Source organism: Seriola dumerili, unplaced genomic scaffold (assembly GCF_002260705.1).
Source record: "Seriola dumerili isolate Sdu_G_001 unplaced genomic scaffold, Sdu_1.0 BDQW01000312.1, whole genome shotgun sequence".
NCBI lineage: Eukaryota > Metazoa > Chordata > Actinopteri > Carangiformes > Carangidae > Seriola > Seriola dumerili.
In genome coordinates, this window is record NW_019174567.1 from 1,210,084 (window position 1) to 1,236,864 (window position 26,781).

The 26,781-nt window shown below is 41.8% G+C and overlaps 2 protein-coding genes and 2 pseudogenes across 2 annotated transcripts; 2 read left to right on the top strand and 2 right to left on the bottom strand.

Annotated features, from left to right (window-relative positions):
* The first annotated feature begins 446 nt into the window (after positions 1-446).
* Positions 447-2,258, top strand: LOC111231718 (annotated as a pseudogene).
* A 1,591-nt stretch (positions 2,259-3,849) lies between these two features.
* Positions 3,850-5,703, top strand: LOC111231719 (complement C1q tumor necrosis factor-related protein 3-like). The gene is made up of 3 exons (XM_022758936.1): positions 3,850-4,096; positions 4,812-4,949; positions 5,120-5,703. Exons 1-3 carry the CDS (start codon positions 3,913-3,915, stop codon positions 5,389-5,391), a joined length of 594 nt encoding a protein of 197 aa, XP_022614657.1. The 5' UTR covers positions 3,850-3,912; the 3' UTR covers positions 5,392-5,703.
* A 655-nt stretch (positions 5,704-6,358) lies between these two features.
* Positions 6,359-7,495, bottom strand: LOC111231742 (putative transmembrane protein INAFM2). Its single transcript, XM_022758966.1, has 2 exons — positions 7,057-7,495; positions 6,359-6,958 (listed from the first exon to the last, which is right to left on the bottom strand). Exons 1-2 carry the CDS (start codon positions 7,364-7,366, stop codon positions 6,756-6,758), a joined length of 513 nt encoding a protein of 170 aa, XP_022614687.1. The 5' UTR covers positions 7,367-7,495; the 3' UTR covers positions 6,359-6,755.
* A 9,443-nt stretch (positions 7,496-16,938) lies between these two features.
* On the bottom strand, positions 16,939-22,743 carry LOC111231667 (annotated as a pseudogene).
* Between the last annotated feature and the right edge of the window lie 4,038 nt (positions 22,744-26,781).

A 26,781-nucleotide genomic window follows, 5' to 3' on the forward strand; every position in this document is an offset into this window, starting at 1 on the left:
CCAGGTGTGACCTATGTCCACTCAACACCTTGGGGTCATTTATACATATTTCTTGGGAATGCTTTAATGTGGTTAGAGCCTGATAGCAAATATCTCTGACCCTAAGTGGTATGCTTGACATAAACATCCCACTTTCACCGACTTTGCTCCTACTTAACGATGACTGCTCTTTAGACAAGTCTCTGCGACAAGAACGTGTTCTACGGGCAGATCTCACTGCAGCCAAGGAAATGTTGGCCTTGAGATCGCACCTGCCATATTCCCTGGCTTGGCGACAGTGGGCCAGCTCTTTGCTCAATATTGTCCTGATTGCCCCCCCTGTACAATACAAACTAATTCCGTGGGAAACACAGCACCTGCACACAGACTTCAGGAAGTTTGTACAGTTTAAACACTGATTAACTTTCAGACGGCATATTTAAGAAGTCCCAGTGTCAGATCAGACACTCTCAGTTGATCTGAGCGTTTCAGTGTCTCCTCTGCTGCTGTCCAGTCATCCTTGAGTCGAGATGATGTCCGGTTGGTTTCTGGTTGTGTTGGTGGTCTGTGGTCTGGTCAAGGCTCAGACCCCCACGGATGGAGATTAAAATGATCTGATATTAAATCCTGAGAAAACAGACACAGATCTGCAAGTCCTGCTGCAGCAGCTGATGACCAGAGTGGAGAAACTGGAGAGAGAGCGTGAGGACCGAGGTCAGTCAGCTGGACTCTACAGATGTGTTACTGTTTGTCACTGTTCAAATCTGGTTTCCAAAGTTCAACTGAAACAACAATTATTGAACTGCACAGACAACATGTAAAACATGTGACATTCATTTAAGACAGAGATAAACAAACAGCCTTATGAGCATCTCTGGACGACCTCCAGGCACCTGGTCAATCATGTCCCAGCCCAAAGATGGACCCAGTCAGGCTCAGCTGTGAGCTGAATGCCAATGTGTACATGTTAGCAATGGTGTTTAAAAGCTGTGCAGAGTTTTTCAGGTTGAATGTGCAGTCTAAGTTGTATTAGCTTTGTGTAATGCTGCAGTGCAGTGCACACCCTATTAACAACTTATATTATTAACTGTAATATCTGTTAATATACACTCACCTCTGTTGTCGGAATGATTTATCTACATGTAAAGACCATTTCTGCAAAATTTTACTTGAACTACAATGTTGTACTGTGAGTATTCAGGTCACTTCATGGTCTTTCATGCCATGTCCACCCTCCCACCACTCCCTCGATGGCTCTGGACCCAAGTGTTAGACACATCATTGCATGTCAGTGTGTCAGTGTTAAGGCCCCGTACAGAGGATAAACCCTCTGATCTTTGCTCTGGCGCTCAGGACTAACTTCCTGTTAGTGTGGCTGTAGACCTTCAGTTTATTGAACCTCATGAAAGCTTTGTGTTTGTTCCTGCAGGTTACTATCAGGTGGCCTTCTCGGCCTCGCTCATGACCACTACAGACTGGACCTCTGTGGGGCCTTTCAACACCGTGACCACTCTGGTGTTCAGGAACGTTATGACAAACATCGGCAACGCGTACAACTCCATAACAGGTATGACATCAGCACTGGTCTCTGTTGGTACACATGATTGGCTTTAAAGTCAAGCCTGAGATCAGTCAGAAAAACATGTTTATCGTCTGCAAAGAAAAGTATTTCCTTATTTTTGGTACTCAGACTCTGGTGAGGTCATATCAAGATGTTTCCCTCTTTTTTTACTGCAGGCATCTTCACCGCCCCCCTGAAAGGTCTCTACTACATTCGGATGACCGGCAGTGTCGGAAACTCCGGGTCCGTGGACATTTCACTGAGGAAGAACGGTCGGAGTATGTTTGGCATCTACAACACCAATGAAAAGTACAGCAGCAGCTCCAACGGCATGACAATGGTCCTGGAGGCCGGTGACCAGCTGTGGGTCACCCTCTGGAGCGGAAACAGCATCTTCGACCAGGGTCAACTCAGCACCTTCAGCGGCTTCCTCATCTGCCCCATGTAGGAGGAGCCTGACTCACCTGCACCTGCTGTGGAGGAGGTGGAGGAAGTCTAGATCTAGATCACTACCGGAAAATATACAAAACTTGTCACATGTAAACCAATGAAAATATTGTGTGAAGCCAAGTCTCAAACCAAAAACCAGTTTTTCAGTTTCTTATGACTTTGATTACAAACATACACATCACCTAACAAGCAGTTTTAATTTGAAATGTTGAACAGGAACCTGTCTGTCTAAGCTGCTCAAAAATAAATACAGATTCTTATAACTGAACTCTCTAATAAAAAAAGCACTTTTATTTCCACATAAGTATCTAAATTACAACAGATTTGGTGCAAAAATCCAACTGTAGATGGCGCTGTAGCACATTTTATATTATATTAAGATTACATAGTTAGATTTTAATATTTAAAATGGGTATATCAATACTTTATAGTACCAATGTATGAAATATAAAAAGAATGTTTAATAATAAAGGAATCTCTGATAGTGAATGATTAGCTGTTTTCAGGTAAACAGTTATAAAAAGCCAGTGTCTGTTTTCACACACTAGCATGGTAAATATCTAAAACAGTCTGCATCTGAAATTGACCTGTATCAAACCTACGCCCTTGAGACTGACACACCTGCAGCTGCCCCCCACCCCCACCACCCTGTTACCTGCCACCACAAATACAAACTAATTCCATGGGAAAAAACTGCACCTGCACACAGACTTCAGAAACAGTTTGTACAGTTTAAACATTGATTATCTTTCAGACTTATTAAGTCCCTGGGTCAGATCAAACACAGCATTTCAGTATCTGAAGTACCTGCTGTAGGTCCGGTCGTCATTTCATATCTACTTACAACCTGCCACACTGTGATGAAGCATGTGCGTGGAGATTTTAAATGACACAACCACTCACTGATATTCAATAATTTTTCACTCTTTACTGGCAATAAACCTTTCTCAGTCCCTCAATGGAAGAATAAGGTGGTAAATGTTTTAAAAGACCTGTATGATAGAAATGGTTTGAAAGCTTTTAATAATTTACCCACTGGACATGGTCTACCTGGATCGTCCTTCTTTCTCTACCTGCAGTTAAGATCTGCTATGCAGGCATCCGGTGCCCAATGGGGATCAATACTTCCCACACACCCTTTTCATAAAGTGTTAGCATCAGCAGGGTCTACATGAGGGATGGTTTCTAAACTCTACAAATGTATTTCTTCACCTCATAGGCCAGTGCTAGAAGAGGCTGCTTGGTGTAGGGTCGTATCTGAAGTGAATGATGAAGAGATCTGCTTGAAAATAGTTTGGCGAAACTTGCATGATACTTCTAAGAATCAAGATAATCAATTAATACATTATGAATTTGTGCATAGGATCTTTCTAACCCCCAGAATGAGTCACTCCATGAAGATAATCACATCCTCCAGGTGTGACCTATGTCCACTCAACACCTTGGGGTCATTTATACATATTTCTTGGGAATGCTTTAATGTGGTTAGAGCCTGATAGCAAATATCTCTGACCCTAAGTGGTATGCTTGACATAAACATCCCACTTTCACCGACTTTGCTCCTACTTAACGATGACTGCTCTTTAGACAAGTCTCTGCGACAAGAACGTGTTCTACGGGCAGATCTCACTGCAGCCAAGGAAATGTTGGCCTTGAGATCGCACCTGCCATATTCCCTGGCTTGGCGACAGTGGGCCAGCTCTTTGCTCAATATTGTCCTGATTGCCCCCCCTGTACAATACAAACTAATTCCGTGGGAAACACAGCACCTGCACACAGACTTCAGGAAGTTTGTACAGTTTAAACACTGATTAACTTTCAGACGGCATATTTAAGAAGTCCCAGTGTCAGATCAGACACTCTCAGTTGATCTGAGCGTTTCAGTGTCTCCTCTGCTGCTGTCCAGTCATCCTTGAGTCGAGATGATGTCCGGTTGGTTTCTGGTTGTGTTGGTGGTCTGTGGTCTGGTCAAGGCTCAGACCCCCACGGATGGAGATGAAAATGATCTGATATTAAATCCTGAGAAAACAGACACAGATCTGCAAGTCCTGCTGCAGCAGCTGATGACCAGAGTGGAGAAACTGGAGAGAGAGCGTGAGGACCGAGGTCAGTCAGCTGGACTCTACAGATGTGTTACTGTTTGTCACTGTTCAAATCTGGTTTCCAAAGTTCAACTGAAACAACAATTATTGAACTGCACAGACAACATGTAAAACATGTGACATTCATTTAAGACAGAGATAAACAAACAGCCTTATGAGCATCTCTGGACGACCTCCAGGCACCTGGTCAATCATGTCCCAGCCCAAAGATGGACCCAGTCAGGCTCAGCTGTGAGCTGAATGCCAATGTGTACATGTTAGCAATGGTGTTTAAAAGCTGTGCAGAGTTTTTCAGGTTGAATGTGCAGTCTAAGTTGTATTAGCTTTGTGTAATGCTGCAGTGCAGTGCACACCCTATTAACAACTTATATTATTAACTGTAATATCTGTTAATATACACTCACCTCTGTTGTCGGAATGATTTATCTACATGTAAAGACCATTTCTGCAAAATTTTACTTGAACTACAATGTTGTACTGTGAGTATTCAGGTCACTTCATGGTCTTTCATGCCATGTCCACCCTCCCACCACTCCCTCGATGGCTCTGGACCCAAGTGTTAGACACATCATTGCATGTCAGTGTGTCAGTGTTAAGGCCCCGTACAGAGGATAAACCCTCTGATCTTTGCTCTGGCGCTCAGGACTAACTTCCTGTTAGTGTGGCTGTAGACCTTCAGTTTATTGAACCTCATGAAAGCTTTGTGTTTGTTCCTGCAGGTTACTATCAGGTGGCCTTCTCGGCCTCGCTCATGACCACTACAGACTGGACCTCTGTGGGGCCTTTCAACACCGTGACCACTCTGGTGTTCAGGAACGTTATGACAAACATCGGCAACGCGTACAACTCCATAACAGGTATGACATCAGCACTGGTCTCTGTTGGTACACATGATTGGCTTTAAAGTCAAGCCTGAGATCAGTCAGAAAAACATGTTTATCGTCTGCAAAGAAAAGTATTTCCTTATTTTTGGTACTCAGACTCTGGTGAGGTCATATCAAGATGTTTCCCTCTTTTTTTACTGCAGGCATCTTCACCGCCCCCCTGAAAGGTCTCTACTACATTCGGATGACCGGCAGTGTCGGAAACTCCGGGTCCGTGGACATTTCACTGAGGAAGAACGGTCAGAGTATGTTTGGTATCTACAACACCAATGAAAAGTACAGCAGCAGCTCCAATGGCATGACAATGGTCCTGGAGGCCGGTGACCAGCTGTGGGTCACCCTCTGGAGCGGAAACAGCATCTTCGACCAGAGTCAACTCAGCACCTTCAGCGGCTTCCTCATCTGCCCCATGTAGGAGGAGCCTGACTCACCTGCACCTGCTGTGGAGGAGGTGGAGGAAGTCTAGATCTAGATCACTACCGGAAAATATACAAAACTTAAAATTCAAAGTCAAGAGAGTCACGTATAAACCAATCAAAATATTGTGTGAAGACAAGTCTGAAACCAAAAACCAATTTTTCAATTTCTTATGACTTCGATTAGAAACATAAACATCACCTAACAAGTAGTTTTAATTTGAAATGTTGAACAGGAAACTGTCTGTCTAAGCTGCTAAAAAAATAAAAGCCCACTAACGTCTGCTGTAGTTCCAGTGAAGTGAAAGTCCTGTCGGGTTTTGTTTGTCAAGTCTTTCCAATCACAAACACGTTACACTTTGTAATACTCCACATCCACACTCATATTTTTACTCCCACATCTTATTAGACTCAGAGTTGAATCAGTGGCTCTAGAGACAAAGGTTTTCTTAAGGTTTAAACTGTCTGACACATTTGACCAAACATCTCTTTTTCTGTTCGTACATTGTTTTTCAGAATTAATATTTTAACATGACGTTTACAAACCACTGAGCCAAACATCCCTCTGACATGAGGAGTTTAACAGAATAAAGACCTTCATCAGGAAGTGAAGTAAATGAGTCTGAACTGCCTCCTCCTCCTTCCTGTGTCCACCACACAGGAAGTTTTTGTTTTTATCCAGCATCAGATTCCTGTGAAATTCTTGTTAGTCCTCATTTCCAGTTTCTTCCTTCTGCTTGTTTTCTGAGTGTGTGTGTGTGTGTGTGTGTGTGTGTGTGTGTGTGTGTGTGTGTGTGTGTGTGTGTGTGTGTGCGCGTGTGTGTGTGTGTGTTTAAAAGAATAAATATTTTTAACTTTAATATGAAGCCATTTTATATAAAAGACTTAATCTACCAAAAAACATAAAACATTGTATTTAAACATAAACATTTTTTACAGAACAGTAATTTATTATTAAAATTCTCCTTTAAACAGTTTAAACCAAGAGAGCTGAGAGTAAATGTCACCACAGCTTCAGTCTCTGCTGAGTACAGTTAATAAAATGTGCAAAATACATTTTCATATGGAAACAATAATAATAATGAAATAAGAGGATATAAGTAGCTATGTGAGCAGATGAACTAAACAGACTGTTACACAAGGAAATAATCACTGATGATAAATAACTGATCAAACAGAAACAGATCAATAAATCATAAATCAATCATAAAGAAATTCATTGAACATGTAAATTAAAGTCAAACCTGTTTTAAGTGTCACAGAGTAATAATAATAATCAACATCATCATCATTTTATTTTGAAAACAATCACTTTTACTCCACCGTCCCGGAACCGGAGGAGTCCGCCTCCGTCCACCCGACATCAGCTGCCGTTTCCCGGCCCGCCGCGGCCCGGTGTGTCGGGAGGTTGGATGGATCCTCCGCGGTGACAGGTGGCGGCTCGGCGGTGGTCAGAGCCGCGTGGGCGAAGCCTGGTCCGGCCTGAGGGGGCTCGGTCGGTCCAGTGGAGAGGACCGGTGGAACCTGAGGAGAGACCTCCACAGACCCGGTCCTCTGACTGTCCGGCTCCGTGTGATCCAAGTCAATAGTGTCATAAATATTAATATTGATGGATGTGTTATTTGTGACGTCACGGTCCCTAATTAAAGTGTTATTTCTCTTACTCTGATCAGGTCTGTGACGTCGAACATCCTCAGGTATATTCATGGACTCGGTCCTGGAGGTCGTGGCTCTCGGGTCCCCGGTGCGGGTCAGTCCGGGTCCGGGTGTGGGTTTCCAGATGAGGCTGTAGTACACAGCCAGGACGACGGCGGCCAGGGACACGGACAGGACGTAGACCACCACGGTGGCCAGCCTCACCCACTTCTTGTTGGCTTTGGCCACCAGCTTCGCCTTCTTCTCCCCGGTGTAGGTGGCTGGTTTTCCGCGCTCCGCTTGCCCGAATCCCGGGGTCCAGTTCCGCGGGTCCCGCATAGTCACCCGGTGGTTCCTGCTCTGGTCGTGCTCCGGGTCAGGAGGACAGACCCGGAGTCCAGGAGGAGGAGGAGGAGGCGGTGTGTGAGGTCACGCTGCCGCCCGGTCCCTCCGTCATCCACAGCTAGATCAACATCTGGGTCCACAGCTGGAGTCCTCCACAGGTTTATACTCATACGTCAAGTTCCACCGAATCAACACGGACCGGAAGCTCTAGAGTTTCGTCTTCAAAGTAAAAGCATAAGTACATTTGAAGCGAATGTGTGTTGTGTTGATGACGTGTAAATGCATCATAAACATTGTTTTTGTTTTTTACCTGCTCAGGTGCAGCAGAAACAAACGTCTGTCACGTGACTGTGAGTGTATCGCAGGCTTTACCTGTGGTCAGGGTGATCGTGTGACCTACACCCCGGTGCCCTGTTTCAAGGCTGAGATCGTCGCTGACCCACGTGACATCACGTAGTAATTTTTTTTTTTTTCACAAAACTTTATTGAACGACAATGAACAGAATGACAGGTGCTCAGTATCTCAATCTGTGCTGATACAGTATCCAGTAGTAATAAACAATACATTATATAAAAATAATTTGAGGATATACAGTACAAGTATATTGCAAAATTCAGAATCATACATAAAATCAATGAATAAACAAACAAACAAAAAACATATACGTCAAGGGGAAAAGGGGTTATTCCTCTTTGAATAGTTCTTCATATATTTTGACAGTTTTGTTACATTTAGCTGTGTTTAAGAGCTGTAGTGTTTTAATATACTCTAAAAATTCAATTGAAAATCTGAAAAAATTGGGGGAATTTTTTGCAAATCTGCATTTGTGGATATGAAATTTGCCAAATAGAATCAACAAGTTAACTATAAATTCCATTTCCTTGTTTTCATGATCAAAACAAGTGATGACATTTTTACAGACAATTTTGACATTATATTTCGTTTTACACAATATATATCTCTCAGTCCGAGTCCAAAAGGTTAGTGAACTTGAGCAGTGGTAAAAGAGATGAATTAAAGATTCAGTTTCGTTATCACAGAGCGTACATTTATTTTCAATATCTAAAAATTTGGATAAGTATAAATTAGTTACATATATATATTGTGGAAAATTTTAATGTGCACTTGTTTAACTTTATTGTTAATACAGAATTTGTATGGCAAAAGCCATGCTCTTTGCCAGTTAATATCTGTAAAGATGTTATTCCAAAAAACTTTCCCTCTAGGGTTAATTTTTCTTTTTTCATAAAATGTGTTACGAATGTGTTTATTATTGCAATTGCTATCCATTATGTCTATGCCATTTACAAATAAGAGGGATTCTATCTTTAGAACTTCTTAAAATTGCATGTGACTCTTCATCAGGTGGGATAAGCCGCTAGGAATAGCTTTTATTACAGAGTTAAATTCTTTGCTTGTTACAGGAAAGGACTTAATAAGAAGACATCGTTCATAACTAAGTAGTACACCATTGGTGTCAAAGAGATCAGTGACATATATAATACCTTTGTCTAACCAGTTTTGCTTGAAAATTGATTTTTTACCAACCGTTATATCATTATTATTCCATATGATGGCTTTGTGTGGGGAAAAGTTATGCGTGTAACATAATTTCCATGGTAGGAGGGCCTGTTGAAAAAATGTAGATAATGTTGTAGGTAATTTGGTACATTTATAATTACAGGTGAGTAGAAAGTGAAGACCACCCAATTTTTGGACAACCTTGACGTACAGATCTGTTGACCGGAAATCTTTCAGAGGTATTGGGATAGGTCATTAAATTACTATTGATGTCTTGGTATAACATTTTCACCACTGAAATAAATTTTTCCCCAAAGCCAAATAAATTTAAAGCCTTATATATAAACGAGTGTTCGACTGTATCAAACGCTTTATAAAAGTCAAGAAAAACAATAACTGCCTGTGACTCTACATACTCTGAATAATCAAGTAGGTCTAACACCAATCTTATATTGTTGCTTATATGACGATTGGCCATGAATCCTGTTTGGGTTTCGTTTATAATTTCTTAGATTTTCTTTTAAACGTCTAGCAAAAACAAGTGCAAATAATTTATAATCTACATTTAGAAGGGTGATTGGTCTCCAATTTTCTATTGATAAAGGATCTTTGTTTGGTTTGGGTATCAGGTTAATTATTCCTTGCTTCATTGTTGTTGACATTTCTTCCTTATCAATAAATTCTCTGTACATTTCCAAAAGTGGGATTTCAATAAGACTCCAGAAGCACAAGTAAAATTCTGCAGTCAAACCATCAGTTCCAGGAGATTTCCCAGTTTTCATATGTTCCACGGCCTCTAGAAATTCACTGTTTAAGATAGGATTTTCACAACTAGATCTGAATTCTTCTGAGATAATAGGGATGTGTCTTTTGATGTTATTTAAGAATTCTTCACAATACAATGGTTCAAATCTAGATTCGTACAGTTCTTTATAAAAGGACCTTATATGTGTTGCTATTTCTTTGGGGTTAGTACTCACGCAGTTGTTAATTTTCAGTGTGGAAATATTATTTCTTTTACAATTTCGCTTTTCCAATGCAAAAAAATAGCTGGTATTTTTTTCGCCATTTTCTAACCATCTAGCCCTGGATCGTATAAAGGCTCCTTTAGCAGCCTCTATATACAGTTTGTCTATTTCACTCTGGAATTATGTTAATTTTAACTTCTTGTTTTCTGAAAGATTTTCTTTATTCAATACAATATTCAAATTTTCCATAATTTCCTTTTCTTTTGCATTACTAGCTTTCTTAATGTCTTTGCTGCGTTTAATAGCTATTTCCCTAATCTTAAATTTGAAATATTCCCATTTCTGGGTACTATTCATATCATTTTTACTAAAAATATCTTGAGCCATTAATTTAACTGAATCTTGAAAGGTTTGGTCATTAAGTATTTTATTGTTTAGCTTCCAATACCCACGCAATTTATTATTGCCTTCTTTGGAGCCAATTAGATGAATAGAAATCATTTTGTGATCTGATAGAGGAGCATAACAATGTGAAATTTCGGATATATGATGTATGCAAGAGGTGGATGTCAACTATAAATCTATCCTAGATTGCTGTGTACATCTTAAATTACTCCTGGTGAATTCTTTACTATTTGGGTTTAAAAAAAAACGGCATGCATCAGTAACTGATAATTTCTCATTTAGAAAAAGTGTGGCTTTAAACTGTGAGTTTTGAGAAATTCTCCCTGGAATTCTATCCACCGAATCATCTGGTGCATCATTGAAATCCCCTCCCAAAATCAGGTATGCGTCCTTATATTTTTCCTGTAAATCCTTTAATTTGGAGTAAGTCTGATTGAAGATAATTTTTGCTTGGGCTATCTCATTGTGACCATATACATTACAGATTAAGAAAAGAGAGTTGTCCAGTTTTATCACAGTTATGATCCATCTGCCCTCTTCAGAATTAAAGGTTTCTAAAATATTTCCTGTAAACTTGTTAAATAAAAGGGCAACACCTGCAGAGCGATGAGAGGCATGACTAAAATATGCTTGGTCCCCCCATTGATTTTTCCAAAATTTACTGTCTGTATCACTGGAATGAGTTTCCTGTAAGAAGATAATGTTAGCATCAGTTTTCCGAATAAAGAGAAATATTGCTTTCCTTTTAGTATCGTTGCAAAGTCCCCCCCTGCAGTAATTCTTTTACCATCGATGATCACCTCAGGACAGCGCCATGTAGTTTTCTTCCCTTCTTTGCGTGCTTTGTCAACAAGAGGCCAAAGTTTTTTTTGACTTTGTCTCTCCGAGTATGTCGAGTCCTCAGCAAGTCGCAGATTCTTCTCCTTCATCACCGTGGCGCTCACTGAAGCTCTCCAGATCCTCTGCTTGAAGGTGCGCATGGTGAATTGTATTATCACCGGGCGAGGGCTTCTGTCTTCTCTGGGGCGTCCGATCCGATGTACAGTGTCGATGAGGAAACCCAGCTTGTTTTTCTCCTCTGGAACCATTTTGCCGAAGATGTCAAAGATTTACTTTCTTACTTCCTCTGCAGTTTCGTTGACAGACTCCGGGAGGTTAAACAGTTTAAGATTCCAGCGTCGACTGTAACGCTCTCCATCTTCAATTTTTATCTCTTGCTCGGAGACTCGCCGGTTCACAGCTTGCACTTTGTCGATGGTTGTCTTCATCTGGTGATTCATCCCTTCGACGTTTTCTTTGATGGCCACGATGTCCGCTGAGTTTTTATTTATTTTTTTCTCAAGAGAAGGGAATCTGGTCGATAACTCTTTGATGGCATCTAGTATGTCTGCACCGACTCCTCCTGGCTGTTTGAGCAGGTTTTTTGGGATTAGGACTTGCCAAAGGAGAGTCTAGTACCAAAGGTGAGCTCAAAGAGAGCGGGCTTTCATTTTCGAAATCCATCAAAAGGTTCGCCCTTTTGTCTCGTTTCGGCATGTTTGATAAATGATAGGGACAGGGCTGCCAACTTTTCTAAAAGCCTTGGAGTGAGATTTTGCGGGGCCAACCAAAATTTTGCCGTATACACGCCAATTTTTTGTTTGGCCCATTGCCATACAGCAAAAAACGATTACCGCTTACCTTACATCAGTGGTTCTGAATGTATTAGCCGTAGGCCCTACTCAGAGTGTACAAATGGAACCAATTGAATCAACAGTAAGACACAAGACACAGCATGGCCCATTTTGTGCATATTTATTTTGGGGGAAAAGTAAACAGATATGTCGTATACATAGAGTATATGTTGAAACATTTAAATAAAAATGAAAAACCCCAAAACATTTTTTAAACATCCCCGATCTATATGCATCTAATAATGCAGAGGTTAATGTACAGTAGGGGGAGTAGGGAAAGCTGCCATTTTCAAACTAACAAAACAGACTACTCATCTCAGACTACTCATCTCAGTCCTTGATGGCTGTGTGCTTGGTTGTACTTGCTCGTGGCCTTTTTTGAGGCCTTGATGATGTCCTGGGAGGGCTCCCACTTGCAGCAGGGCTCCAGGCCAGCCATCTTGATTTAGGTTTAATAAAAGTCAGTTAGTTTAATAATTATGCACTAGTATATCAGTTACAATATGCTTTTTTTCTGGCATACAATTTATGTTGTGCTTATTCTGAATTCAATTTTAATATAGCTTAAAGGAATAGTTCACCCTAGAAACAAAATTCAGTCAATATCATGTGTGCTTTTTTCTTCCAAAAAAGTCCATTTAGAGACCCCCGGTGAGCCAGTCCTGCAGCGAAAATACTTTGAACACAAAAACTTTGTACTGCTCGTCCGCGACAATCCAAGTGTCCTGAAGTGGGAACATCCAGAGTTTACTCGCAACGACGTTATTTAGTACATGTTTATAGCCGAAAACGGTGGCTATGGTCAGCCAGCCCGGATGCGCAGAGGCAGCTTCTTCATGGCATATCACAGATAGATCTATCTCTATAGCTCTGGCCCAGACGAAATTCAGCGTGAGAAATCGGGGGTGTGGCGTGAGAGCGTGTGAAGTGATTCAAATGAGTGTGTCTCACGGCCAATGCGTGAGAGTTGGCAGCCTTGTAGGGAAGCTAACACTAGCTAAACTTGGTTGCGGTAATCTACGTTAAGTCTATTTCTCCCGTTGATAAAAGTTCTGTATTGAGTTAATGCATTAGTTATGTCATTCTTCCGGGAATAATAGTCCGTTAAGTTGATGTCATACAGCCTTTATCTATAGTTGGTACTCAAAACTTTCCGGAGCTCAACGCAAAACAAGTATGCTGGCCGCCATCTTGCCGGCCTCCTCCATCACGTAGTAAATGGAGTCGTGTTAATACGTGAACTGACGAGCTGCGGTCTTTAACGAAACACTGAGTGTTACTGCTTCATTTGGTTTGAATCCCTCTCTGCTGACGCAGGTGGATGACGTCTGTTAGTTCATGTGAAGAAGTCACTGTTTATGTGCTAGCTATGTACTAGCTATGCTAATGAGAGCAGGGCTTGTGCCTGTGAGGTCACATTACACCTGTCTCACCTGCCTCAGCTTGTCTGATCCAAATATGTGGAGCTTAAACTGTGTTCATGATTATCACCTGTTGTTATCACCTGTGCTGTTAAGTGTTTACTTCACAACTGTTTCAAAGGAAGGGAGTCGTCATTTTGTCAGTCAGCCTTCACAATAGTTTAATATACAACAGTTACCATGGTCAACACTGGATATGTTAATGATGTATTGAACTGGAAATGTCCCCAGTGTTCATTTCAGAAATCTGTTCACCTTCTGTTGAAGTTAACTAGCGTAGCATGCTGGTAGTTTCAAAATAAAAGCATCCTGCAAGTTTGTCAGCGGGACGATTTAACACAAATCACAGATGGCAGGAAGTGTTATTCCAATGTCACCAGTGATGTCATCCAGGGATCATGAGAGTGAGAAACCTGGACTTTTTCATGTTATGGGCGCCAGGTACAGCTCCCGTTGTTGTTGTGTTATGTTGTATGGTGCAGTCTTTCCCTTTATGAATTAAGGCCGCGTCGACCTGTCATCCACTGCTCCGGAAGTGGATTTCCTCCTCGTCACCGCCTCCACAACTGCTCCTCTGTGTCTCTAACCAGGTGTTCCTCGTTTTCAGCTGGTCCCTCTCCTGTTGCGAAGCTGGTCCCAGCCGCCTATCACAAGCCTGCCTGGTCCCGTCCTCAACCGTATAAAAGCTGCCTTGTGGTAATGGCAGGGGTGGGCCGTGATTTGATCTGAGCAGTCCGCCTCTGTGCCTCTTTGTTGAAAGTTTCGACGTGTGTGATAGTTCTTTCTCCAGGAGTTAACTTTGATATTTGTGATTGTTACTGGATGTTGACTCGTTGTGGCACTAGGTCAGGAGTTGCAGGATCATGAGCTCTAGGGTTTGGTTTAGTTTAGTTTAGTTTAGTTTAGTTTAGTTTAACCTGTTATTTTCCTGTCTTCTTTATTTTCAGTCTAGCAACATTAGGATTAATGGGTGGCTGCTAGATTGTATTTTGTTTCGACAGGTAAGATTGGAGGTAGTGTTTTTATTTTTGTTTGTTTTCTTCTGTAGTAGTGGGGATTGGTCAGGTTAGGAAGCGTGGCTTGTTCTGGTTGTTTTGTGATTTGGCTCCACCCGCTGCCCTTTCCCTTTGTTTTCTGCCTTATGCGATTCATTTGTGTTGTGTTTGTAAACTTTTTTTGATTGCTGAATAATAAATGGTATAACTTGCCTGATAACATCAGCTAAATGTTGCTTCCCTTATTCCACAACATCTATAGGTTGTAACAGTTTATGACCCAGGAGAGAGAATTGTAATTATGCCATTTGATTATTTACTTGTTTGTATTGTTGTTAGCTAGGTTGGTAATATGAAGCATATCAGAAAATGAATGTGTTGTTGTCCTTTCTTCAGCTGTATATCTGTTATTCTTTCTTTATAGAAAACCACAGCCATGATATTCAGCTGTCACTGCAGAGACATAAAGACACAAACATCATCTCCCTCTCAGCCCTTTATTCATCATCACGGCAGAGTCAACTGACCAATCAGGGCTCAGTTCTGTCCTCAGGTAAAGAAGCAGTGATTTCACTGGACAGCGTGTGATAATCTGATTTTACAGGAAGTGATTCTGTGATGTAAGACAACAGCTGTTTGTTCCAGGATTTTCCAGGATGATTGAAGTATTACAGGACTGGTAAACATCAGATTTAATGATGAATTTAATGATAAAGAAAATGAGATTAAATATCTGGCGCTTCACCCTGTGGAGTGTCGGAGTTGAACCTGGACCTGAATCAACCTGAGGATTTGTAATTTATTATTATTTTTACTATTGTTTCCCCTTGTATCTCTTGTTGTTTGTTCATATTTTGTAATTATTATTATTACTTATTATCTATTTTCTTATTTTTTGATATTATTATCATTATTTTTATTATTTTGATTTGAATTTTTTTCTCTTGCTCATGAAATACTAGCACTTACTACATTTCATGTTTCTTCCCTCCAGTAATATTAGTTTTGTGTTGTTACTTCCTGTCCATCATGTAATAAATAATTGTTTTTGTTTTAGATTCTGATTCAGTCACAGAGTGAGGATCAGCTGTCCTGAAGAATAATCAACAGCTGATTTTACAAAAACCCCTGAGGTGGTTTAACATCTGTTTGTCAGGTGGCAGGTGACCACATGGGGGCGCTGCTGCACACCTGAACCTTGGTTGTGAGGTCAGCTGATCATGAAGCCTCTGTTGGTACCTGATAGTTTCTGGGTGCAGGCTCTTACCTGCTCTACGACTAATGTTTATGTGTTGTTTTTTTTATCAACAATATAAAATGAGTAAAATCAATACAAATTTCACTTGTTTGGAGGAAACAGAGTCACATGTTTAAATCTGTTTTTGTTGCAGCTACCGTTATATCATGTCTTGGGTTTATCAGGCTCAGGCTCAGGCTCAGGCTCAGGTTCAGGTTCAGGTTCAGGTTCAGGTCAACGTCAACAGTTTAACCTGCAGGTGAACCACAGTGATCAGCTGACCAACAGGACAGACAGTTCACTGACTTTAAACATTTACAAATCTTTCATTTGATTGTTACGGAGTCTGAATCGACTCGCTGTCCTTCCTCTATGGTGGCCCTGAGAGCTCAAAGCACTGCACCTTAAGAAAACATCTTCATCAGTTTGACAAGTGCTGCAAACACGGCAGGAAGTGTTTTTAGGGGACCTAGACCACCATAGGATGCAGCCCTGAATTGAGACACACTTGTTGTTTAATGCTTTGTGACAACAAGCCTGGTGCATCACCTTTTAGTGTCCCCTGGAAGCACTTCCAGTATCAAATTGGTGAAGATGTTTTCTGAAGTTGCAGTGCGTTGAGCTCTCAGGGCCACAATACTCCTCTCCTCTCTTGCGCTGCTCTGTCACCCTCTGCTGTCAGAAATGTATACCAACCTCCATCTTTATACAGATACAAACAATACAGGAACCTGTTCCATTAATCATTCCTAATAGAACCACAGGGAACCTCCAAAGAGACGATCTTAGTTACATGTTCTGTTTTTTCAATTTACCATGACCAGTGATCAGTGATTAGTATGATGACTACAACAACTGCTACTACTACTACTACTAATAATAATAATAATGATAATACAATAATGATGATGATGATGATGATAAAACAATCATTGCTCTTCATTTCAGCTGTATCCTCCCAGTCTCCCAGAAACAGGAAGATCTGTCAAAACAGATTCAGATATTAAACAGTGATAAGTAAAAACAAAAACATCCCGACACAATGTCAAACTTACTGGCCTTTTTTCAGGGCTTTCAATCACATCTCACTGTCTTCATCAGAGGATGGCGTTTGTTTAGTTGTCACATTCCAGAGTGGAACTTGGTTTTATGTTTGGGGAAGAGTGTGCAGACAATTCTGATGAAGACCATGAGATCTGGTTGAGAGCTTCAGTAAGAGCTAGTAGGTGGACCTTTAGTTAATGGACCTTATGTTACATAAGTCTTGTTTTGTCGTGTGCTGACTCTTTAGAGAGTGATTATCTGGTCTAATGAACACACCTGCGACTTGGACTCTGGGATGTCCTCACTCGTCCAGGCCCTTCTTGGAGGATCCGTCCCTGGTCTTGGCCCTCAGCTTGTTCACCTGAGACTCAGCGATGTCAGCTCTTTCCTCCGCCTCCTCCAGCTCGTGCTGCAGTTTGCGGAGTTTGGCCATGTTGGTATTTGCTGCCTCCTCTGCCTCCTCAGCTGCATGTTTGTAGGACTTAACCTTCAGCTGCAGTTTGTCCACCAGGTCCTGGAGGCGAGCCATGTTCTTGCGGTCTTCCTCGGTCTGGTAGGTGAGCTCCTTGATGCGCCGCTCGTACTTGCGAACCCCTTTGATGGACTCTGTTCCCCTCTTCTGCTCTGCCTCCAGCTCGTTCTCCAGCTCTTTGATGCGAGCCTCCAGTTTCTGGAGCTGCTTCTTGCCGCCCTTCATGGCAATCTGCTCGGCCTCATCCAGACGGTGCTGCAGGTCTTTGATGGTCTGCTCCATGTTCTTCTTCATGCGCTCTAGATGGGCGCTGGTGTCCTGCTCCTTTTTCAGCTCCTCAGCCATCATGGCTGCGTCTGTGATGGCCTTCTTCGCCTTCTCCTCAGCGTTGCGGTTCTCCTGTATGGCCTCCTCCATCTCATTCTGCAGGTGGAGGAGGTCTGCCTCGTGCTTCTTCTTCTGGTTGATCAGGCTGGTGTTCTGGGAATGCAGCAGTTGCATTCGCTCCGTCGCGTCCGTCAGCTCCTGTTCAGCAAGTTTACGACTTCTTTCCGTCTGCTCAAGGGCAGCTCTCACTTCCTCCAGCTCAGCCTGGATCAGATTGTTTCGTCGTTCCAGGAGAGCAATGTTTTCTCTCAGGTCGTCGTTGCTATGCTGGGCGTCATCCAGCTGCAGCTGAGTGTCCTTCAGGAACACCTGGAGGCTCTTGAGTTGTTTCTGGGCATCAGCTGCCTGCCGGTTAGCTTGGCTGAGCTGGATCTCCATCTCGTTCAGGTCGCCTTCCATCTTCTTCTTCACTCTCAGGGCCTCGTTGCGGCTCCTGGTCTCAGATTCCAGAGAGGACTGAAGAGACTCCACCATGCGTTGGTAGTTCCTCTTGGCCTGCTCCATTTCCTCGTCTTTCTCCGCCACTTTCCGCTCCATGTCGGCCTTCACTTGGTTGAACTCGAGTTGGGCTCGCAGGATCTTGCTCTCTTCGTGCTCTAGGGAACCTTCTGCCTCCTCCAGTGCCGACTGGAGCTCGACTTTTTCTTGTTCAAGCTGCTTCCGGATCTTCTCCAGTTCGTGGGCACTCCTGCCGCCCTCCCCCAGCTGGTCAGTGAGGTCAGAGATTTCCTCTTGGAGGTTTTTGTTTTCTCTCTTCATTGTCTCCAGTTGATCCAGACACTCTTCATAGGCGTTCCTCAGTTTGAAGAGTTCAGTGCTCAGAGACCGAGCCTCCTTCTGGGAGGCCTCCAGCTCACACTGTGACTCCTCAAACTTCTGCTTCCACTCTGCCAAGACTTTGTCAAAGGCTCTCTGCTTCTTGTCCAGTGCTGCAGACGCTGCATTGGATCTCTCTAGGTCCAGCATCAGGTCTTCAATCTCATTTTGGAGGCGGTGCTTGGTCTTCTCAAGTGATGAACACTTTGCGTTCACAGCCTCGATGGCCTCCTCTGCCTCCTGCAGTCTCTGAACCAGCTTCTTCTTTGCTTCTTCCAGCTCTTCTGTTCTCTGGATCCCATCGGTTTCATATTTTGTCCTCCATGCTGAGACCTCAGTGTTGGATTTGGACAGAGCTCTTTGCAGCTCAGCCTTGGCCTCCTGCTCTTCTTCAAACTGTTCTCGGAGCAGATCGCAGTCATGACGAGAGGACTGTACGGCGTGGGCGAGGGCGTTCTTTGCCTTCACTTCCTCTTCCAGCTGTCTGCGCAGATCTTCTACCTGCTGGTTGAACGAGTTCTTCCCCCTGGTGAGCTGCGATATCAGACAGTCCTTCTCCTCCAGCTGACGTCCAAACTCACCGTTCTCGGTGAGCAGCTTGGCCCTCTGGGTAGTCAAGTCATTGACGGTTCGTTGAGCTTCCTCATATTTACTCTTGTACTCGTTCATATTGTCTTCCATTGTACGGCACATCTTCTCAATGTTTGACTTGGCCTTCACCATACTCTCCATGTTGGAGGACAAGTCATCCAGCTCCAGCTTCAGCTCACTCTTCTCTTTCTCCAGCTTCTGTTTCACACGCTGCAGGTTGTCAATCTGTTCACCCAGTTCGGCAACACTGTCAGCGTGTTTCTTCCTCAGGGAGGCGGCAGTAGACTCGTGGTGGAGGGTGGATTCTTCCAGCTCCCGACGCAGCTTCTGAAATTCAGCATCTCTCTTCTTATTCATCTCCACCTGAGCAGATGTTGCTCCACCTGCCTCCTCCAGACGTTCGCTGATGTCCTCTAGCTCACGGGAAAGATCAGAGCGCTGCTTCTCGACTTTGGCCCGGGCCGCACGTTCAGCATCCAGCTCCTCCTCCAGCTCCTCAATCCTTGCCTGGTTTTCTTTCAGCCTCTTCTGGAGCTGAACTGAAGCCACCTGCTCATCCTCTAGTCTTGAATTGACTTGGGAGACCTCAAAGTCTTTTTTCTTGAGCTTTTCCTCCAGCTGTTGTTTGTCATTCTCCAAGTCCATCAAGCTCTCCTGGGTCAGTTTCAGGTCTCCTTCAAGCTTCCTCTTTGAGCGCTCAAGGTCCATCCTGACTTTCTTCTCTTGCTCTAGCGAGCCCTCTAGATCGTCCACCTGTTGTTCCAGCTTAGCTTTAGCTTTGGTTAAACTGTTAGCTTTGTCTTCTTCACTCTGAAGGTCATCCAGTGTCTGCTGGTGAGCCTCCTGCAGTGCCCTCTTCTCTTTGGTCAACTTCATGATGTTCTCATCCTGGGACGCCATCTCCTCCGTCAGGTTTTTCACCTTATTCTCTGTAGCATGTTTCTCTTTCTCGACCTTGGCCAAAGTCAGCTCCAGGTCATCTATGTCTTTCTTCAACTCGGAGCATTCGTCCTCAAGCTTGCGTTTCTTAGCTGTGAGATCTGAATTCAGCTCTTCTTCATCTTCAAGTCTCTCCGTCATCTCTTTCAGCTTGGCCTCCAGTTGAATCTTGCTCTTTATAAGTTGTTCACAGCGTTCTTCAGCGTCTGTCAGCGTATCCTGTTCAGACTGTATTTGAAGAGTCAGATCGTTCTTCTCTTGGAGAAGAGTCACTATTTTCTCCTCCAGTTCCTTCCGCCTTGCTTCTGATTTCTCCAGGGCTTCTTTCAGCTTGTTGAATTCGTCCTTCATGTTGGCCATCTCTTTCTCAGACTCTGCGCTCTTCAGCAGGGGTTTGATCTTGAAGAAGAGCTTCATCCAGGGCCAGTTCTTCACACCCAGGAAGGAGCGGAGGTTCCACTGGATAACCATTAGAGCATCTCTACGCTCCACTAGCTTGGCGAATTGTGCCCTCATAAGGAGCGCCCGGGCGTTAGCCTGGATCCTGGTGATGATTCGAGACAGCTGCTCATCTCGCATCTCCTCCAGTGTTCCCAGCAGGCCAGCTTTAAAGAAAACCTTTGTGTGGCCAAACTTGTACTGGGTGTGGTCGATGTCCAGTGATCCCAGCAGCTTTTCAGCACTTTTCTTACAGTCCATGAACTGACCCTCAGGGATGGCAGAGGCATTCAGGATCCTGTAGCGCTGTTTGAAGTCGCCATAGAGAACCCTGTTTGGGAAACCCTTCCTGCAGATTCTGATGCCTTCCAGGACGCCGTTACAGCGCAGCTGGTGCATCACAAGGCAGTTGTCCATAACTCCTGGAGTTTTCCTCTCATTAGGAATCAGACAGCGGACGAAGTGGGGATGTGTGGTCTTCAGGTTGTTCATCAGCTTGTTCAGGTTTTCCCTGTGAAGTGCAGACACCGTCTGGAAGGAGGAGCCCTTCTTCTTGGCTCCTTTGCCACCTCCCTTGTCGCCACCATCAGCTCCTGAATAACTTGAAAACAGCAGACTGAGTAGCTTCAGAGAGGATTTCTGGTAAAGACCAACCACAGTTTCATTCAGGGGGTCTTTGTTTTTGACCAGCCAGCCACCGATGTTGTAGTCCACGGTACCAGCATAGTGAACCAGGGCAAAATGAGCCTCTGCTTTCCCCTTTGCTGCCCTTGGCTTTTCAAACATCTTGTTCTTCCCCAGATGATTATCATAGAGCTTGGACTTGAACGTCTGGTCACTGGCTTTGGGGAACATGCATTCTTCCTCCAGGATCGACAGGATCCCCAACGGCTTCTCAATGAGGTCAATGCAAGCTTGTAAGTCCATCCCAAAGTCGATGAACTCCCAGTCGATACCTTCTTTTTTGTACTCCTCTTGCTCCAGAACGAACATGTGATGGTTGAAAAACTGTTGCAGTTTCTCATTGGTGAAGTTGATGCACAGCTGCTCAAAGGTGTTGAAATCAAAGATCTCAAATCCAGCAATGTCCAGCACTCCTATGAAGTACTGACGGTGCTGCTTTGTGTCCAGGGACTGGTTAATTCTCACCACCATCCAGTTAAACATCTTTTCATACACTGACTTGGCCAGAGCACCGATGGCATAGTAGACCTGATCCACGCTTTGGCCTTTGGTGACATATTCATTTCCTACCTTGACTCTGGGGTGGCACAGGCCTTTGATGAGGTCAGCGGAGTTCAGCCCCATTAGGTAAGCTGATTTATCAGCAGCCTCAGTCCCATCAGGTTCAGCCTGTTCCTCACGCTGCTTCTGTTTGAACTTCATGTTGCCGTAGTGCATGATGGCGCCGGTCAGTTTGTAGACGGCCATCTTCTCCTCTGGAGTGAAGCCGAGCACATCGAAGGCGCTGTCGGTGGCCATCAGTTCCTCAGAGTCGTTGATGGAGGCGACTGTCACCTCTCCTTGGGAGATGTAGGAGTAGTCGTACGGGTTGTTGGTGATCAGCAGCATGTCCAGTAGCTCTGGCTTCTGATTGGACAGGATCTGGTAGAAGATGTGGTAGTTCCTCTCAGCCTTGAGCTGAAAGGTGACACGAGACTTCTCCAGCAGGTACGTCTCGATGTCAGCAGACGACAGTTTGCCGCTCGTCCCGAAGTGAATTCGAATGAATTTTCCAAAACGAGATGAGTTGTCGTTTCTTAGTGTTTTGGCGTTGCCGAAGGCTTCGAGTGCAGGGTTCGCCTGGATGATCTGATCCTCCAGCGTCCCCTTGCTGGTGTCTTTTTTGCCTCCACCACCAACAGCAGCGATGCTGGCAAAGTACTGGATGACTCTCTTAGTGTTTACTGTCTTTCCTGCTCCGGATTCTCCGGTGATGAGGACAGACTGGTTCTCTCTGTCGGTCAGCATGTACTGGTAGGCGTTATCAGAGATGGAGAAGATGTGAGGAGGGGCCTCGCTTCTCTTCTTTCCCCTGTAGGCTGCCACCACCTCAGCGTCATAGACAGGAAGCCACTTGTAGGGGTTGACAGTGACGCAGAAGAGGCCAGAGTAGGTGTAGATCATCCAGGCAGCGTAACGCTCTTTGAGGTTAAACAGCACGGCGGGCTCATGGAGGAAAGTGAACATCGCCATGTCTTCAATTTTGTCGAATTTCGGCGGGTTCTGGGGGTGAACATCAGACTCCTTCACAGTTACTGTTGTTCCATCATCTTTCTTGACAGTCACCATACCTCCATCTTTACTCTGGATTTGTCCCTTTACATACTCAACCTTATCGTCGACTACGAAACATTCAGTCTTGATGTCAAAGGGTCTGGTCTGAGCCTCCAGACGCTCCTTGTCTGACTTCCTCAGGAAAGGAGCAGCCTTCCCAAACTCGGCCATCAGAGCGTCACCCATGGTTGAGGGTGGAGGTCCTCTCAGTCAGAACAGAGAATCACAGAAAGGAGAGTCTTCTCCCTGGTGAATCTGATGAAGAACTGCAGACTCTTCACTGCAGGAGGGTTTTTATGAAGCGTCGCTCTCGTCCAAATAAGGAGACGGGCGCTGAAAAGAAAAAAAAAGTCTAAATTTGTCCTGGGATGTGAACACACCACGAGGGCAGATTCCGGACCTTTGGCTGTTAAAGTCCATTTTAGGACGAGCAGCGTTTCACTGCTTATCAGCCGGCTGATAAAGACGCCTGACACCTGTTCATTTATAGACTCGTCCTCACCGGAGCAGCTCTGACTCTCTGACTCCTCGAGAGTTTAATCATCCACAAGAAAACACAGACCTCCAACTCATCCACTGATATTTTAATGTCACCTTTTATTTATTCAAGAAACATTCAGTGACTGATTCTGTTTGATCCAGGAAAAGAAAGTAAAGTGAAATCACTGGTCCTCCTTACATAGCACAACTCAGTGGATAAGACAGATGTTATATGTAGAGATATATATGGAGACTCTTTATTAACTATGTTGAGGGTTTAATTTTAACAGATGATCAAGTTTCTGGGAACAATGCTCTTTCTGTCATTACTATTATTTTCAACACTTGTTATATTTTATTATAATTAATATACCCTGTTTTCTATAGATTGACAATTGTTAAGAGAAGAGGAGCATTTGTTTGTTTGTTTAATTTTACTTTTTACTTTATGTTGTGACTGAATGCAGCTGTTATATAATAAACAATATAACATTTACAGTATAAAATACAAATGTTAAAGGCTATAATTCATGATGTTCAAATTTAAATAAAAATGTGGCAAAAACAAAGTAATCATGAAATGGTTCCTAATCTGAATTTCATATTGCACAGAGACACAATTACTTTATTAATATTAAAAAGACTGATTGAATATTTACTTACTTCTCACATCTTTCTATTTATTTATTCAATATTTATTTTGATGGAAACAAATTTATAACAATTACATGAAGTTTGTAACATCTCTGAACCTCAGGTCTCTAGCTGTGACTCCGACATCCAAACTGTGTTCAAACTGTAGAACGTGATTATATGATGATGCAGCAGACCTTCAGAATAAAAGTCTTTGGTTTGAGGAGTGAGGTGTGACTGCTGACATTTCTCTGTCTCTTTATCTCTGACAGTCCAGACTCATCAGCTCTCAGCCTCCAAATAGAAGCCACACACTTGATTCAGGGTCTTTGGGTCCTTATCTGACTCCCTGCTAGACTCAGGCGGTGGTGGTTGGTTAAATGAATGTGGAACATTTAACACAATCAGAACTGCCTGAATATGAGGCTGAAATTAATCATTATCATTACAAATAATACGAAATAAATAATAAACAAACCCTGTTCTTTATTAAATTCAGAAGAATCAAACTATAACTTCAGAGACATGTCCAGGTGTGAGGAGGAAACAGTCCCAGATCAAAGGGAATATGAATATATATAAATTGTAAATATAAGTACATGAATGTATTTCTATTGTATTTTGAGTGAACTGACTCTAAGTGTTTCAGTGACTTCTTCAAACTTTTTCATCTTCATGAGTTTAAAACCAGCAGTTCATGTTGTTTTGTTGTGTGTGTGTGTGTGTGTGTGTGTGTGTGTGTGTGTGTGTGTGTGTGTGTGTGTGTGTGTGTGTGTTTGTGTGAGGACTATTTGAACAGGATAAGTTTACTGTCTGCTGACAATGCTCAGGTGTTTGTCTTAGGCTGCTGAACACAAGGGTTGGATAAGGATGGTAGAGACATGTCCATACCAATATGTGAGTGAAAGTAAGTAATATTAGGTCATTCTGATGTGCGCTCCGCAAGGCTACGTCTCCAAGACAACCAATTTAGGCATGGTAGCATTTGATTAGCTGAAAGAGCGGGGCATATTTGAAGATTAGAATATCACAGTGGTACCTGATGATATTTTATGCCTTAATGTACTATGATGTTTTTTTTTAACATTTTTACACTTTCTTATATTATGGCGTTTTTCTGCCTTTTTATACTATAACATTTTTATGCCTTACTATACTCTGATGTTTTTTGATGTTTTTATGCCTTACTATATATACTATGATGTTTTTTACACCTTTATGCCTCACTATACTATGATTTTTTAAATGTTTGTACATCTTATTATTCTATGACATTTTATGCCTTACTATACTATGATGTTTTTTACGCTTTTATGCCTTAATATACTATGATGTTTTTTACGCTTTTATGCCTTAATATACTATGATGTTGTTTAATGCTTCTTTTATGTCTTACTATACTATGATGTTTTTTGACGTTTTTACGACTTGTTATTATATGACATTTTTATGCCTTACTATACTCTGATGTTTTTTGACGTTTTTATGCCTTACTATACGATGATGTTTTTTGATGTTTTTATGCCTTACTATACTATGATGTTTTTTAATGTTTCTTTTATGCCTTACTATACTATGATGTTTTTTGACATTTTTACGACTTAGTATACTGTGATGTTTTCTAACATTTTTTATGCCTTACTATACTACGATGTTTTTTAACATTTTTTTATGCTTAACTATATAATGATGTTTTTTGACATTTTTATGCCTTACTATACTATGATGATTTTTAATGTTTTTTTATGCCTTACTATAGTATGATGATTTTTAATGTTTTTTATGCCTTACTATAGTATGATGATTTTTAATGTTTTTTTGTGCCTTACTATACTATGATGTTTTTTGACGTTTTTACGACTTATTATTATATGACATTTTTATGCCTTACTATACTATGATGTTTTTTGACGTTTTTACGACTTATTATTATATGACATTTTTATGCCTTACTATACTCTGATGTTGTATGACATTTTTATTCCTTACTAGACTCTGATGTTTTTTTTTATGTTTTTATGCCCTACTATACTCTGATGTTTTTTTTTATGTTTTTACGACTTATTATTATATGACATTTTTATGCCTTATTATACTCTGATGTTTTTTGATGTTCTTATGCCTTACTATACGATGATGTTTTTTGATGTTTTTATGCCTTACTATACTATGATGTTTTTTAATGTTTCTTTTATGCCTTACTATACTATGATGTTTTTTGACGTTTTTACGACTTATTATTATATGACATTTTTATGCCTTATTATACTATGATGTTTTTTGATGTATTTATGCCTTACTATAATATGACATTTTATGGCGTTTTAATGCCTTACTATACTATGATGTTTTCCAACGTTTTTTATGCCTTACTATACTATGATGTTTTTTAACATTTTTTTATGCTTAACTATATAATGATGTTTTTTGACGTTTTTATGCCTTACTATACTATGATGATTTTGAATGTTTTTTTATGCCTTACTATACTATGATGTTTTTGAACTTTTTTTATGCCTTACTATACTATGATGTTTTTTTGACGTTTTTACGACTTATTATTATGACATTTTTATGCCTCACTATACTCTGATGTTTTTTGATGTTATTATGACTTATTATTATATGACATTTTTATGCCTTACTACACTATGATTTTTTTTTATGTTTTTATGACTTACTATATTATGACATTTTGTGATGTTTTAATGCCTTACTATACTATGATGTTTTTTACGCTTTTATGCCTTAATATACTATGATGTTTTTTGATGTTTTTTACGATTTATTATTTTATGACATTTTTATACCTTACTATACTATGATGTTTTTTACGCTTTTATGCCTTACTATACTCTGATGTTTTATGACGTTTTTATGCCTTACTATACTCTGATGTTTTTTGATGTTTTTTATGCCTTACTATACTATGATGATTTTTAATGTTTTTTATGCCTTACTATACTATGATGTTTTTTAACGTTTTTACGACTTATTATTTTATGACATTTTTATGCCTTCATATACTATGATGTTTTTTGACGTTTTTATGCCTTCATATACTATGATGTTTTTTGACGTTTTTATGCCTTGCTTACTATAACGTTTTAT

Coding starts and splice junctions, on each gene's coding strand:
- LOC111231719 (XM_022758936.1), top strand. CDS start 3,913: ATGATGTCCGGTTGGTTTCTGGTTGTGTTGGTGGTCTGTGGTCTGGTC. Junction 4,097..4,811: donor GAGAGAGCGTGAGGACCGAG/GTCAGTCAGCTG, acceptor TTGTTCCTGCAG/GTTACTATCAGGTGGCCTTC. Junction 4,950..5,119: donor CGCGTACAACTCCATAACAG/GTATGACATCAG, acceptor TTTTTACTGCAG/GCATCTTCACCGCCCCCCTG.
- LOC111231742 (XM_022758966.1), bottom strand. CDS start 7,366: ATGCGGGACCCGCGGAACTGGACCCCGGGATTCGGGCAAGCGGAGCGC. Junction 6,959..7,056: donor ACGTCACAGACCTGATCAGA/GTAAGAGAAATA, acceptor GATCACACGGAG/CCGGACAGTCAGAGGACCGG.